General features: G+C 43.8%; 1 protein-coding gene across 5 annotated transcripts in view; it reads right to left on the bottom strand.

The window, feature by feature from the left end:
* The window catches only part of RabGGTa (Rab geranylgeranyltransferase subunit alpha), a 47806-nt gene that overhangs the window by 22795 nt on the left and 9268 nt on the right, over nucleotides 1-15743 (bottom strand). For 4 of the 5 annotated variants that reach the window (XM_089580313.1, XM_089580316.1, XM_089580312.1 and 1 more), the window contains 3 exons: nucleotides 14265-14347; nucleotides 9754-9846; nucleotides 635-792 (listed from right to left, as the gene is read on the bottom strand). In XM_089580313.1, coding sequence (XP_089436439.1) covers nucleotides 635-792; nucleotides 9754-9846; nucleotides 14265-14347 — 334 coding nt within the window. The remainder of the gene's footprint in view (nucleotides 1-634; nucleotides 793-9753; nucleotides 9847-14264; nucleotides 14348-15743) is intronic. The other variant, XM_089580315.1, reaches the window with a different exon arrangement.

Genomic DNA, 15743 nt, shown 5'->3' with positions numbered 1-15743 from the left:
AATTTAAGTTTCCAACCGGTTCCATTTGGAATGGTGCTCCAATTGGATAGTCCAAATGAACTCCCAACTGGACCAGTCAAGTTTCCAACTAGCTCCTACTGAAATGGAGCTCCAATTGGATCGTCCAAATGGACTCTGAACAGAACCATTTGAATTTCCAACAGGTGAGCCGAAATGGTCTTACTGATTGTAAGTACAGGTGTAGAAATATTTCTCACATAGCGTATGCAAGATAGTTTTCAGCCGTAAATATTATAATTACAATCCCTCCATCCAAGGAGTTCTAAGGTTCATTGAATTCACTGGCTTGTTCAAAATCATTGGTTGAAGTGCTGCAGGTGCAACGCATACTAAGGCATCTCTAATCAGGAGTAGAGGGGCGATGGGGGAGCGCTCGACATATGCAAAATCAGTATAGAGGCAAAAGTGGGCGATTTTGCCCATCCCATCAGACCATGCCCCATTGATGTCATGTCATTTACAAGAGGAAGAGGCCTATTTCATGCAAAAGACAGATTGTACAAACACACTAACATCCCTCTCGAAAGCACTGTGAGAAAATAAGCCCTAAATTAATCATCAACTTCACTAGAACTTTTTTTTTCAATGCCAATGTAAGTAGGGAGGATCATACCTGAACAAATGATTTCGTGGAATATTTCCAGAAGCCTTTGACTCCTGCTGTGCTCTTGCTATAGAAAGATCAGCAGATGCACATTCATTATTCTTAGTTTTCACCATGGCCCTCAGTGTACAATCAACAGGCAATGATCCTTCTGAAAGGTTGGCATACTGAAAGCAAAAACAGGTGAATAATAATAACAATATGATGATGATTATGATGACGATGAACAACAGCGACATGATTGTCATCATCGCAATACCACAAATGAAGGCAATTTAGCCCCAGAGCAGCCACTTATTGTTAAAGGCAGACTGCACAAACAACCACAATATGTATCACATCAGTAACTTGTATGTTGGCCCATGTAAATAAGTGAGAAGTTAATTTTACCCTGCAGTGTACTATGTCCGTTTTCATCCAAGCAAGACCTTTTCGTACCATAAGGTGAATGATGATAAGCATACACAATATCACGTGAAGCAGATAACAATCTGGCAAGGGCAACTTCTCAAGGCATGAAAAGTCATCAGATATGTTCAACGTGCTACGAGACTCCCGTTAAGGTGAACTCAGTTAAGATGAATAGCCGAATAATATGCAATGCGAGACCATTTGGCTGGTTTCCCACAGGACTCAATGTAAAAAAAAATACGCTCAAAATGAACTGCTTCGCGTGTCCTTCGGTTAAGAAAAGCTTTCGCAGCGACCGCGAGCCACGGCGATCCCCTGTAACGGCCCTCCCGGGGCATCCGCGTGGCACTGTCAAGGAAAGAAAAAAAGTATATATATAAATTTTGCTACGCAAGAAAGTGCACCCTCATAAGATGGCTTCTGCGCACCTACGCGCAAAGCTGCAGAGAAGCCATCTTGTGGGAGCGCGCTTTCTTGCCAGTGCGGAAAAGGCAGAACACCATCTCGGCTGCGCTGGCACAAAGATCTCGGCATCGCGTGCTCGTCATGTGCCGAGTGTTTCCTCCCACAGGCTAAAAGGCGCTTATGTGCAAAGCATACATGCTCATCAACTTGGGGCTTAAAAAGTCAGGGCCGCATTTTCAGCTCATGTGGCATCGCAACAAGTGTCATCACGATGCAGAGATAGCCAGATATCGGTGCTGCACGCATTGCCTGCAAAGTATGGATAAGGTACATGGTGTGCCTGCTTGTGGAGTTGGTAGCAGTCATGCTGCAGAAGGAGTGAGATAAGCGAGAGATGCACAATTAACCTGCTGGACACCTTCGAAGCACTCAAGAGTTGGATGGAAAGCAAAAAAAACAAAAATAGCAGCAGTTGTGAGATATACAGTGAGAAGAAAAGAGCCAGTTAAAAAAGAAAACTAGTAATGCCGTTTTTAAGTAGGATAACGAGAGCTTGCTTCATGCTCAGTCTTCAGCTCACTTCATGCATTCTGCAGTAAATGTTCTATTTGCAATTATGCTCTCTTTGAAAGACTATACTACTGATTGGTTTCATGTAACATATATACTGACTGTGAGGACCCGCCCCACTGGTCTCCTGTGGTTGGCTTTCCCGCGATGCACTCTCCCTAGCCATGTTGGTTAGCTTAAGTAACAAGGAAGGGTGCCGGCGTCGCAGTGACATGAGCGTCATGGATGTGTGATTGCTGCGCGCGGGGGAAACGGCCCTGTTCGGCTCGGGAATTTGGCGTGCACGGACTGTTCAGTGCAAGGCTCCGCAGGGACGAACTTCTCCCGCATCTCATCCCATCCAGCCGCAGCGTATCCCCTGCCCTAGTGTGGGCGAACATTCACTCGTAACTTTGCTGTTGAGTCGGACGACCTCGATTCCTTAGCATATTGTGTAGCTAGCTGGCGTTGTTGTTGTAGCAATAAATGCCTGTTTGTGTCAGCCAAAGTGTCGTTCATTTGTTCCCTCAGAGCAAGGCCCACCATGGTCGGCGTGCGCTGAGTAGCATACGTGATCACAGGGTGGGGTCTGGCGGTTTTCAACTGTGTCAGCTGCGGTTAAGCAGGGAGAACGTATTTATTTATGCCTCCTTAATTATTAAAACCCCCATAGAACATACCTAGCATGCTCACACATTTCTTTTTAAGGTGCTTCTGTTAAGACGAACTTCTGATAAGACAAACAATTTTTTTTGTCCCTTAAAGTTTGTTTAGTTGTTATAGGGTTTAACATCCCAAAGTGACTCCGCTGTGAGGAATGCCATAGTGGAGGGTTCCCAATAATTTTCACCACCAGGCGTTTTTTAATGCGCACTGACATCGCACAGTTCACGGGCCTCTAGAGTTTCGCCTCCATCGAAATGCGACCACCATGACGGAATCAAACCTGCCTCTTTCGAGTTGGCAGCCGATCACCATAACCACTGAGCCACCGTGGTGGCTCTCTTCAAGTTTGTCTTAAAGGGAGTTGACTTACATATTTTCTTATCTACTTCTTTTCAAATACACTAATCTGAACTTCGAGCCTAAAGTTCTTTCATGGCTCAATAGTTATTTCATGACAATATAGTCTTTCCTTGCAACTCGTTCTCAATTTGTGAAAGCTAATCAAACTAACTCTCGTCCCTTTCCAGTTGGCTGTACTTAGGCCAACTGTACTTAGGCAGTGTTCTGTATTTAGGCCTTACTTATTCTTATTTACATCAATGAACCAACTATTAACAGTGACTTTGACGTGAACTTGACATTTCTCTTCTTTAATCAGATATTAACCAAGCTTTAGAATGGTGTAACTTATGAGACATGGAACCTGACATTATAGGTACAAATATCTGTGTGCTTCCCAAAGCAGCAGAGTAACACACCCTTACAAACTTAACAATACCCCTATGATGGAAACTGTGTCCTCATACCAATACCTCAGCGTGCATCTAACTGACAACCTGTATAACCTGTCTAGAAAAACAGTTCATTTTCTACTAACAATGTTAACTATGTGTTAGGCTATTCACTCGAAAATTTCTACCTTTCATCTAGATCAGTAAAATTACTCTTCTATAGAACACTAGTTCAATCAAGATTCAAATATGCAGAATCTATCTCGGACGTTGGCCTTGAATCACTTATATCTTAACTTAAATCAGAACAAGACAGTACATCGCATTTCATACTTTCCAATCACTGCAACTGCAGTGTCATTGCTATGACACTACCACTTCTTTCATGCTGTAGGAACATTTTTTAATATGTCCATTTCACAAAAGCTACTATGAAAAATCCTTCCTTAAAAGCAGGCTACTAACAAACCTTTCATATATTTAACCTTGCATCAATAATTGCCACAAAGAATGCATCCCTGCAGGTCAAAACTATCATTTCTTCATTCATTCATTAACAGCAATCCTGCAAATTGTAACCACCTTCTCCAGCATACAGTTGAAATGACTGATTTCAATGCTTTTAACTATCACATCTAACCTTTTTTTTTTAATGTTCCATTACTTTTCTTTACCATACTTTTGCCTCTTTTGATGATAGCAGCAGGGATGAAAGCTTGTCGGTTGTGTTCAAGTCTGCGTCTTCCTCCGCGCTTTACCTCAAACGTGTTTTTCCAACTAGTCCAGCCCCATACCGTAATGAAAGCTCTATTGCGCTGCCCGATGACTATCAAGTAAGGCAGCAAGCCAGCGCCTCTTGGCAACTGGAGCAGACGATTAGGCGGAAACGAGTAAGGCATCCTGTGTTGCTACGACTCCTCTTTGTTAGTTTAGCATGGCGGGGACAATGGGATTCAAAATAAGTAGTTATCAGGGGCTGATTTTGTGAGGTTTCTTGGTGAATCAGCGGCTTTTTTTTTTTACTTTTTTTCATCTTTTGAAAGGGAAAAAAAAAGACTTATTTAAATTTGTCCTCGAATGAAGTTACTTAGCCACTACGAATTAGGAAGACATCGTCGCATCGGATCATCAATCTACGAGTAGTCAACAACATCCAGAGAGAAACGCAACCATCTGAATTATTTTGTTGAAGTACAAGCCACTAAGGGAAGCAGTTCAGAAAATATGACCATTTGGTTTCAGACGTGTTCTCAGCTTTTCACTCCGGAGCAATGAGGTGACGGACCACTTGGAAGAGAAATCTGCCATTACTACGTAGAAATTTTTACATATGGTGCAGTAATAAGACAAAGACACCTCAGAGACTGTTGGAAAAGTGGGTACAACTATGCAAATACATTATATTTGGAAGATCATCCTTCACGCTGCTTGCATACACGAGAAACTTGGGGCCATGTGAACAGTCCTTAGGTTCGAAACAACAAAAGCAGCATAATTCAGTGACCCCAATATAGTCTATGCTATCACTATCGATGAAGACCAAATAACCGCTGTCCATTTTCAGTGCAGCTGGTGACTGGGAAACAGCAGTCTGTAATAACTTTTCGATTGTCGTGTAGTCCGAGCGAGTGCATCATGCATAAAATACACTAAAAGCTGCCAGAACATTACTGCCACAAGTGAAACAGCTATGTACTGTTTCCAGTTCAGTCGCATTATTACAGTAGCCGCGGAGCCACACAGAAACCATGCCACGCGGGGTGTGCGACGGGCACGTGCGACCCAACATGCCACCGCAAGGAGGAAAACAGCGCCACAGGGTGGTACGAAGGGCGTCCCACCCTGAAACCGGAGGTGAGCGGGCATCCAGGCACCCTAGCCACAACTACGGTGAACTAACATGCTACCACAACCCCTGTGCCTTTGACAGCCACAAAAAGCTGGAGCTGGTGATACTGATACCGATACGGATAGCAGGAGCTTGCAGCGAAGAAAAAAGCTGATGATAATGATGATGACCTGCGGACTCTGCTGCCATACACGGGCGGCACCTGGAAGCTCCTGTGCCCGCGCATGGCCTTTGCAATCAAGCGCACCATTACTCACAGCCAGAGCTGATCGCAGAGGCCACGACGTGTTCACTGTTTGTAGCTCTTAGCCTTAGAAGAATCTTTTCTTTTTAATATTCCCTTTGGGAAAACAGGGTGCGGCCCCTACATGCGTTTATATGGTACATTCAATTTTAAAGCGCAAGAATGTGAGTCAAAAAATTTCCAGCAATTTTACCCCGCCTAACAGCATCCCGAACTTTGAGCAGGATTTTCTTTAAAAAAAAGTGCGCCTATTATGCGAGTAGATATGGTAGATGTTTCTACAGAATTCTACTGATGGGCTTGTTTAGCATCTTCCTTTTCAGCTGCTGTTCCCAAAGGTGCGGGATCAAAGCTCAGCTGCAGGGACTGCATTTTGATGGGGGCATTAAAAAACACTCGTATGCTGTGCTAACCCTTTCAGGCACCATTTATCATTCTGAGTGAGAACAAACACTTTTTTCATCTAAATAGTACATCCAGGAATCGAAAAAGCCAATTTGGTAGTTTTTCGATGGGACATACCAACGATTATTTTTTACATGCATGTATAAAATTTTTTGCAAACTGTCAAAATAACTAAAACCTGCAATATTAAAATATCAGGATTTGCAAAAATAATACTCCTGGGGTCATGCACATTAGTATGGATGGCTAAATCTATTTGCAAAAGAAAATAGTGAAGTACATGCTACTGCGCTGTTTTCAGAAATGTTATTTGCGCTGTTGGCCTAAAAAAAGCGCCATATTAGCAATATTTAAGATGCTAAAATCACAGCGTGAAACAAAGGAATCAGTGCTTAGGTAGATCCCACTGAAATTAAAAGTTGCGAGTTAGCAATGTACAGAGCTGTGCATAAAGCACCTGAAAAGGTTAAAGAACCCCAGGTGGTCCAAATTAATCTGGAACCCTTCACTAAGGCACCTCTCATAACCCATGTGTCACTCTGAGACGTTAGACCCCACACAAGAATCACCTTCCTTCTTAACCTTGCGAGACAGGGGCTCCTTTGAAAGCAAAGCTACTGAGCACAGCCATGGATCAACAGCAGCGATTTGAGAATTTTGAAAGCCTTGCGGGCCATGCTGGTCACATGGTATGCATCGCCTGCCATCTTTCGCGCTGCTACCACATGCAGGCAGTGCCATACAGTGGACACTGCAGCTGATGCATTCTGTGCTACGAGCGCTGTACTACTTTCATCGTTGCATGAACCCAGGAACGACAGATGAAGCTCGAAAACACATGCGATCAGGCCCATGTAGATTTGTGGCAACGCTTCGTTGATGCATAGCTGGCCAGATGTTTCTTCGGATGACTACGTTCCTATGAACCACAAAATCACACAGGCGTGTGCTCTGACAAAGACGCTGAACACCAAGTACAAGCACTCCACTACTGCCAGGAATCTTATTTATGTGACCAACCCACCACCAGCAGCCTCGGATGCTTCAACCACAATTCGTTATACCCTACCTCTAAATTTGATAGTTGGCAGCAAGGGCGAGGATGTCTGCTCTAGATAGCCTGGAAAGAGCCACGCAGGCTCTGCTTTGCATACGTAAGCGCGCATAATGCAGTTTTACTAGAAATAAATGCCACTTTTGGCAGCTTTAGTATTCTTGCTTGTTATACGGAGAGTCCACTCACTACGGACATCAGATATAACAAAAGGAATTCACGTGACAGTCAGGTTCTTTAAAAATGGGCTCTACTGTAATGGTTTTCTTTATCCTTGATAGTTTAGCTACACTCAAGACTAACGTCAAGCAAACAAACCGCATTGAACATAAGCACATATTGAAATAAGCACACATTAAACGCAACAATTTACGACTGCAAAAAATTCAACGTTACTCTTGTTGAAGCAATTGGTTTCATTCAACCCTTCGCTGTTGTTCAAGAAATTATTTTAAAAAGTGTTCCTATTCATTGTAAATTGGTGTTGAGACACTTGGGAGTGCAATAAAGCTTTTTTTTTGTTTCTCTTGCTTTAATACTTCTGCGTTTATGTGCAGAATATAACCAACCCCGATATACAGCCTTCATTGATTACGAAAAAGCATTTGACTCAGTGGAAACCTCAGCTGTCATGCAGGCATTGCGGAATCAGGGTATAGAAGAGTGTTATGTGAAAATATTGAAGGATATATATATAACGACTGCAAAGCTACCATAGCCCTCCATAAAGTCAGCAATAAAATTCCAATAAGGAAAGGTGTCAGGCAAGGGGGCGACACATCTCACCAATGCTATGAATACCGCCTCTTTACAGGAGGTATTCCGGGGCCGGAAATGGGAACAGTTGGGGATAAGAGTTAATGGAGAATGCCTCAGTAATCTGCGATTCGCTGATGACATTGCCTTGCTACATCACTCAGGACATGAACTGCAAAGCATGACCAATGAGTTAGACAGGCAGAGCAGAACGGTGGGTATAAAAATTAACATACAGAAAACCAAAGTAATGTTCAAGTCTAGCAAGGGAACAGCAGTTCGCAATTAGTAGCAAGGTGCTGGAAGTAGAAAGAAAATATGTCTACTTAGGGCAAGTAGTGACCGCTAATCCAGATCATGAGAGGGAAATGACTAGAAAAATAAGAATGGGGTGGAGCGCATATGGCAGGTTCTCTCAGATCATGAATGGCAGTTTAAAAATATCCCTCAAGAGGAAAAATTGGCAGTGGCTTAGCTCGGCTATGCCAGGATATACACAGCGAAAGCAGAAGTGCGACACAGCTGGCGAAGTGAGCGGAGGCGAGCGCAACGACGAGGCAAGCGGTGTGGCGTCATACCAAACGGCAGTGGCGGCTCCGCGGCGAGGCGCATGGTGTGACGTCATGCCAGATGGCGCAGCGAGTGCCAGCTGCGGCGGTTGCTAGGCAACGGCTCAAGCTCGGTCTCTGTGCCTCCTCAGAGCACAGCCACAGCGAAATCACAAGTTCGCGGACAATGTAGCTTTCGCTAAAAAAGTATACAACTGCTGCATATAACCGGTACTCACCTATGGGGCAGAAACGAGGAGGCTAACAAAGAGGGTTCAGCTTAAGTTAAGGAAAACGCAGCAACCAATGGAGAGAAAAATGATAGGTGTAACGTTGAGAGATCGGAAGCAGGCGGAGTGGGTGAGGGAACAAACGCGGGTTAACGACATCCTGGTCGAAATAAAGAGGAAGAAATGGGGTTGGGCAGGGCATGTAATGCGAAGGCAAGATAACCGCTGGTCCTTAAGGGTAACGGAGTGGATTCCAAGAGAAGGCAAGCGTTGCAGGTTGCAGTATAAAGTTAGGCCGGCGGATGAGATTAAGAAGTTTGCGGGGATACAGTGGCCACAACTGGCAAAGGACAGGGTCAGTTGGAGAGACATGGGAGAGGCCTTTGCCCTGCAGTGGGCGTAGTCAGGCTGATGATGATGATGATGGATAGTTCTACACCTTACTGTTCGGCAGAAATGGACAGCACGTAAACATTAGGAGTAAAGCTTTATTTTTACTTTTTTTTTTGCAAACGGCTAATGAGGTCACAAAACCTCACGGACTTTTCACCGTGGCAAAGAAGTGACAGCAAGAGCAGTACCACACCCTGCACCTTGTCCCCCAAGAGTGCAACCACTGCCAGGTCCCACAACCACATGACCACAGGTAGCACAGTCCAGGTAGCACACATCTTTTTTTTGGCTTAGGCCCATCGGGGCGACACTGTACGCAGCAGAACAATATGGGTAGTGTTCAGCTATGGCAGCAATGCCATTTACCTGCCAGAAGCACCTAACAAAGCTAACATAGTAAAATCAAACAGCCTTTCTGCATAGATCAAAACACTGGTATGGTACGGTGCAGTACAGTATAATATGGTATGTGAAGTTAAAGTTCTCAAAACTGCATATGGACTATCAGGGATGCCATAGTGGTTGATAAATTTAGACCAGCTGGGGTTCTTTTAGCATGCACTAACATCACAAAGCACACAGATATTTTTGCCCTTTGACTCCATCCAAATGCAGACATTCCTGTCGGGATTCAATCCCGTGACCTTCAGCTCTGCAGATTTATTTATTTATTTATTTAGTAAGGAACCCACAGCGCCGTGGCATTACAGTGGGGGGGGGGGGCAAAACATTTCAAACAGACAGTCACAGGAAAAAACTGACGTATGACATATATTTAAATCAATTTTCATTCTAGCATTACCATGATTAATTACACATGTACTAACTATACCAAAGTAGATTAGGTCTTCCAAACAAAGATCGAAGATACATGGTATAGTGCTTACCCAAAGTGACGAGCACAGTGACTGGCATGGTGCTTTCCATGAGAGTGGAAGCAATGAACCATTCATGGTTACGGTGATCTCTGTATCTGATAGCTATAAAGGGAAATTAAATAAGTTTTAAAAAAGGTAATTCAAATAATGTAGGCATGAATCTTCATGAGTTAAACGATGGGCACCAAAGAAAGAACTTCTTCAGGGTCTATAAAGGGTGAAAAGAATACAAACATACCAATAACTAAGTACTAGCAGTTGTTTGTCAAAAAAGCTTACATGGTAAGTTGCAAAGGGTATGCACATGTGTACATGTCTTGGGCTCTTCAAAAGGAAATCATTTTCGCACTTCTGTAACTTCAAATTTTGTCCACAGTTGCATTTTCTGCTTTTAATACAAGGGCTTGCCATATGTATGTTTACGCCGATTTTATAACAATCCAGTATTTATGTCAGTGAGAATGATGATGACAGGTTTATGGTTCATGGGGCCTTAACGTCCCAAAGCAAATCAGACTATGAGGGACACCGTAGTGAAGGGCTCCGGAAATTTCGACCACCTGGGGTTCTTTAACGTGCACTGACATGACACAGTACACAGGCCTTTATAATTTCGCCTCCATCGAATGATGCGAGAGAGCAGAAGAAACACAAACAGCAGAAATGAAGAAGACAATGTGAAGGTTACAAATGGAACGAACTAATAAATAAGGTTCAGAGCAAGAGAACCTCCAAGACATGTGTGTATATTCCAACACAATGTGTTAAGAACAAAATGTAATTAATAGGAGGTCTCCACTGGTCTACTAATTAAAGTTGACCCTCAACCTAATAAACTTGCTGACCAAAAAAATGGCTCCAAACATAGGCCAACGCATAAAACTACCCCCACCCCCACCACTGCACTGTCAATGGGATGGCGTCGCGGGATTTGTGAAATGCTAAACAATAAACACATAACGATGCAGTCACAAGGCCAGCAGTCAGAGGAAAATGGCAATCAAATATGATAAAATGGCAATCCATTTTGTTTTTCGATACTCGCATCCAGTCCGGCTAACAAGCGGCAAACCGAACTGTCAACGGTACCAACGGTACACGCTCCAGAGCTTCCACCACACTCCGGAAGTCACCGGAAATTGTCCACTGTTTGCCCAGGAAAGCAAACACCAGCAAGAGCGGGCCAGGTAAACGGTGAGCAATTCGAATTTTAGTTAGCAGAATTGATTTGCGCATGAATTAACATTTTTTTTTTTACACAAAGAGCTGCATGCATCTTGCATGGAAGAGGAACCGTTCCTGGGTATGTACTTACTCTCCATGGCTAGGACAAAAGTGCCTTAAATTCCCCAGATAAGTCGGCTACGCATATAGATCGACCCCCTAATTTCGGATGGTCATTTTAGTGAAAAAAGAGGTCGACCTATATCCAGCAATATAAAGTACATTTCGCTCCAACAATCTGCAATGTTTCTCTCAGCCAACAAGCCTAATAAGTGCGTACTAATTATTCCATACCCTGAATACAGTAAAACCTCACTGATACATTCTTAAGAAATATCGGGGAAAAAACGTATTACCTGAGAAAATGTATGATCCATGGAGCCCAATTTTAAACAATGTTACTGTCTAATGAGCTACAAAGGCCTTTTTTGGCACTTCTCACTTCATAAGAATATCAATTTGTATTCTTAAAGGTGCACTGAAGAGGATTCTGAACTTGTCTTTTTGCCGCGGGAACTCGATCTACACGTGCCAAGCATTCTTAGAAACTGCAACTTATTGCCCTGTATGGCCGATTTCCCTAATTAAATGGAATTAACGTCCGGCTCCCGCCCTTTTTTTTTAATTCTGCCTCGTACGATGGGCGGAGTCGACCAACGCATGAAGTTCCTTTCAGCCAGCTCCGTGGAGGCTTTGCTTTCGCTTTATTTTGTTTTTTAGGTTTCCATGAATAAATAGTTTCATTCGCAGATAATATAGCCGCAAAATAACCCCGCAGAAATAAAAATACGCGCGGACTATTTGCTGCTACGGACTACTACGTATTACTCCGCCGATGGCAGAGCGGCTAGCCGCCACGGGACTGGGTGAAAGGCACTCCACGCGTTGGTCGACTCCGCCCACCGTAGGAGGCAGAATTAAAAAAAAAGGGCGGGAGCCGGCCGTTAATTCGATTTAATTTGGGAAATCGGCCATACAGGGCAATAAGTCGCAGTTTCTAAGAATGCTAGGAACGTGTAGATCGAGTTCCCGCGGCAAAAAGACAAGTTCAGATTCCTCTTCAGTGCACCTTTAAGCACAAGGTCTGAGGGCTCCTTTTCTTGTGCTCACAGAATTCAGTCCGCATTTGTGTTGTTCTTGTCGCGGAAGAAACATCACAACACACCCGGTCCGTTTCTGGCAATGGCAAAATAAGGGGTCGCTTCCTAGTTTGTTTGTTTATTTACTTGTTTATTTATTTCAATACCTTCAGGGCCCCTGGAGGCATTATAACACAGCAATTGTGATAATAGAGAAAACTGCAGAGAAAAAAATGGAACAACAATAACACACAAGCTGCAGATTACTAGGAGTAAACATATTCTTCAAGTGCAGATCTGAACAAAACAGAGTCAGTAATTGTGGCAATTGAGGTGGGCAGGTGGTTGCATTCATTGCTTGTCTTGGAAATAAATGGTTTGGTTTGGTTTATGGGGTTTAACGTCCCAAAGCAACTAAGGCTATGAGAGACGCCGTAGTGGAGGGCTCCGGAAATTTCGACCACCTGGGGTTCTTTAACGTGCACTGACATCGCACAGTACACGGGCCTCTAGAATTTCTCCCCCAAAAAAATTCCAGCCACCGCGGCCGGGATCGAACCCGCGTCTTTCGGGGCAGCAGCCGAGCACCATAACCACTGAGCCACCACGGCGGCTGGGAATAAATGAGTGAAAACATGTATTCATGCGACAAAAGGGGATGTCTACTTTATGAGGGTGGTCTCTAAGGGATGAAATGTATTCAGGTTCAGAGAGAAGCACTTCTTTAAGATGGCGATTGCGATGATAAATTTTGTGACAGAGAGATAAAGACACTTTTTTTCATAAGGAAAGCAGTGGAAGGTTCAAAGTAGCTTTCGTATTTGATACACTGGATAAACGAGAGCAGTTGAAAAGTATGAATCTTGCACAGTGATTCTGCACACACTCCAATGTTTGAGTGTGACATTCAAGACCAGGTTCCCACACTGAGCATGCATATTCCAGTTTCAGGCATACGAGTGATTTATAGAGCAAAAAGTTTTAAGGAGGTCAGTGTCACAGTGAAATTTCACCTTAAATGTCCAAGCATGCGATTGGCATTGCTGCAAATGAAGTTTATGCATGTTTGCCAACACAGATTGTTGGTTATGTAAATACCTAGGTATTTGTAAGATGTTACGTGTTCTAGGGAAAAACCATCGATGAGGTAGTCAAAAAGGTCACTGGAAACAGGAGGTGTGTTCCGGGAGATTTGCATTGCTTTGCACTTATTAGGGTTAAAGCACATGTTCCAGGTGTTACACCAGTCGGATACATAGTTATTGTCGATCCGCCGCGGTGGCTCAGTGGTTACAGCGCTCGGCCGCTGACCCGAAAGACGTGGGTTCGATCCCGGCTGCGGCGGCCGAATTTCAATGAAGGCGAAATTCTAGAGGCCCGTGTGCTGTGAGATGTCAGTGCACATTAAAGAACCCCAGGTGGTGGAAATTTCCGGAGCCCTTCACTACGGCGTCCCTCATAGCCCGAGTCGCTTTGGGGCGTTAAACCCCAATAAACCAAACCAATAAACCAGTTACTGTCAGACTGAAGTTGGGCGGAGTCAGAGATAGAAGAAATCGTGTTACAAGTGCTTCATCCAGCATCCTTGGACGAATGCACTGCAGAGATGCCGCTACGCAGCAGACTGCAGCAGCGCTTTTCTTCTGCCTTCCCCACTCGTATGTAAGAGCATCCATGTAGCTCTCAGATGCTTTGCCATGTCACCCTAAGGCACTCACTCTGAAGAAGCTGCGTTTCTCCTCTTCCTGTCGCGCCCTCGTGGGAAAGGTCCATTTATATGTAAACATACTTTCTTTTTATGCTTTACCCCTCTGCACCACAGTATTCCATAGTAATGCACAGAAGCCACCACGGCAGGTGACTGCCGCTACATTCCAGCTCTTCAACGTCATGTGTCCCCAGGCTGCCCACTCATATGTTTGCACAGGTGTAGTTGGTCACTAAACATATATTATAAAACCAGGATTTGTTGAAATTGTGAACGTAGCAGCCAGGAAATCGTGTTATTCGGGAACATATTAACTGGAAGAAAAATAGCATAACTCTATGGATCATTTTTAGTGCCTACAATTTAACGATATGAACCAGATAATCATATGAACCAAGAGAGGTTTTACTGTGTGTGTGCGTGCATGTGTGCGCCCGCGCACACACGCACGCATGCACAAGAGCTTCACTAGGCCATACACCAATTAGAATATACTGCAGCATACTCACTGAGATCTGTCGGGTAAAGTGAACAATGACCTGATAAGTTTTCCTCGAAACATAGAATAACAGGAAGTCCAAAGCAGGCTTTTCTGAAATACAAAAGACAAAAAAGTTATACCCATTTTTGGCACTGAATGAGGCATTACAGGTAAAAGCGTCTTAACTTTTAAATTCGTTTCAGTTAACACGGCAACGTTAAGAAAACATGGAGGTTTAATACGAAAACTTTTTCAAGTGAACCCATGTCATTCACATAAAAGACATCAAAAAATATATTCAAAAACAGTTTTTATGAGCTTCACTCTCCTGTTTCATGTAGCATCTATTCAAAGAAAGAAAACACTGCATGGTGCACAAATTGCAGCAGAATCCTTTTGTTGGGACGCTCTACAGTCACAAACTGAACATAAAAGCATAGACGCATAACACATAACATAAAAAAGAGTGAACCATGACCTTCCAATAGTTATCATTATTGTGCTCTGGTTTATTCTGTGCATATTGCTGTTGCCCACTCCACCATTCCAATGTATATCTGTTTCTGTCAGCTGCACACAATGCCTGCTTTGCTGCTACAGTTGCACACAGACCACAACTGAATATAACCACTGTAGTAAAACCTCGCTAATTCCACCCCCATTAATTCGGTTAATTCAGACTGTTGCCATAGTTCAGCCGAATGCCCATGCAAGTCTATGGCGTCGGAGGCTTCTTTATTCAGACACCCTAGGGCTGGCATCAGTTGATTCGGATAGGCTCCCGAAGTGGTGCCATGTTGAGGTATGGCCTGCTCAACAAGCGATCGTCCAAATAATCCTCCTCAGACCTGAAATGTGCTACTCCCCGCACGCCTCTGACTTGCGCGAAATGCAGGCATGTTAGCAACCAGCAAGCCCCCACGATATATCAACAGAGAGTCTGACCGCATAGTTTTGTTTTAAGAGCTTCGCTGCCAGCCCATGAAGACTATGGCTATCAGCTGTGCATAGCAGCCATGCATATCAGCCAAGCCTATAGTTGCACACCAATTAGAACAATGACTGCCTAGTCACTGATCATTTTTTTCCCTTTTATTTCTTGAAGATGTCTTTCCACTCCGGTGACAATGTGCACTTCCCTTGATTCCGTCAGCGTAGTATTTTCAATCTTCCAGCGCGCCAGAACTACGTGCTCATCACATGCTGTTCACTGTTTGTGCAATACGGCTCTTCATGTGTGACACCACATGTGAAGAAGCTAAACTAGAGCGGACCTACTTCTGACACTTGATAGTGAGCATGAATTAAAGCATCTAGCAGAATTGTGAAAAATCATCATCGCACAGTTCTCACCTTAAAAGGGGGTGACCATTGCCAGGGTTTTCGCCAAATAAATTTTTCTTCCACGCCAACAGTTTTTGGCAGCTTTGGGAAGCCATTCGAGAATTTGACATTCAGATAATTCGGATGCTTTTTTTTTTTAGTCCCTTCAAGTCCGAATTAATGC

The sequence above is a fragment of the Amblyomma mixtum genome, chromosome 3 (assembly GCF_055824585.1).
Source record: "Amblyomma mixtum isolate Tamu chromosome 3, ASM5582458v1, whole genome shotgun sequence".
Classification (NCBI taxonomy): Eukaryota; Metazoa; Arthropoda; class Arachnida; order Ixodida; family Ixodidae; genus Amblyomma; species Amblyomma mixtum.
This window is presented reverse-complemented; position numbering and strand designations above follow the sequence as displayed.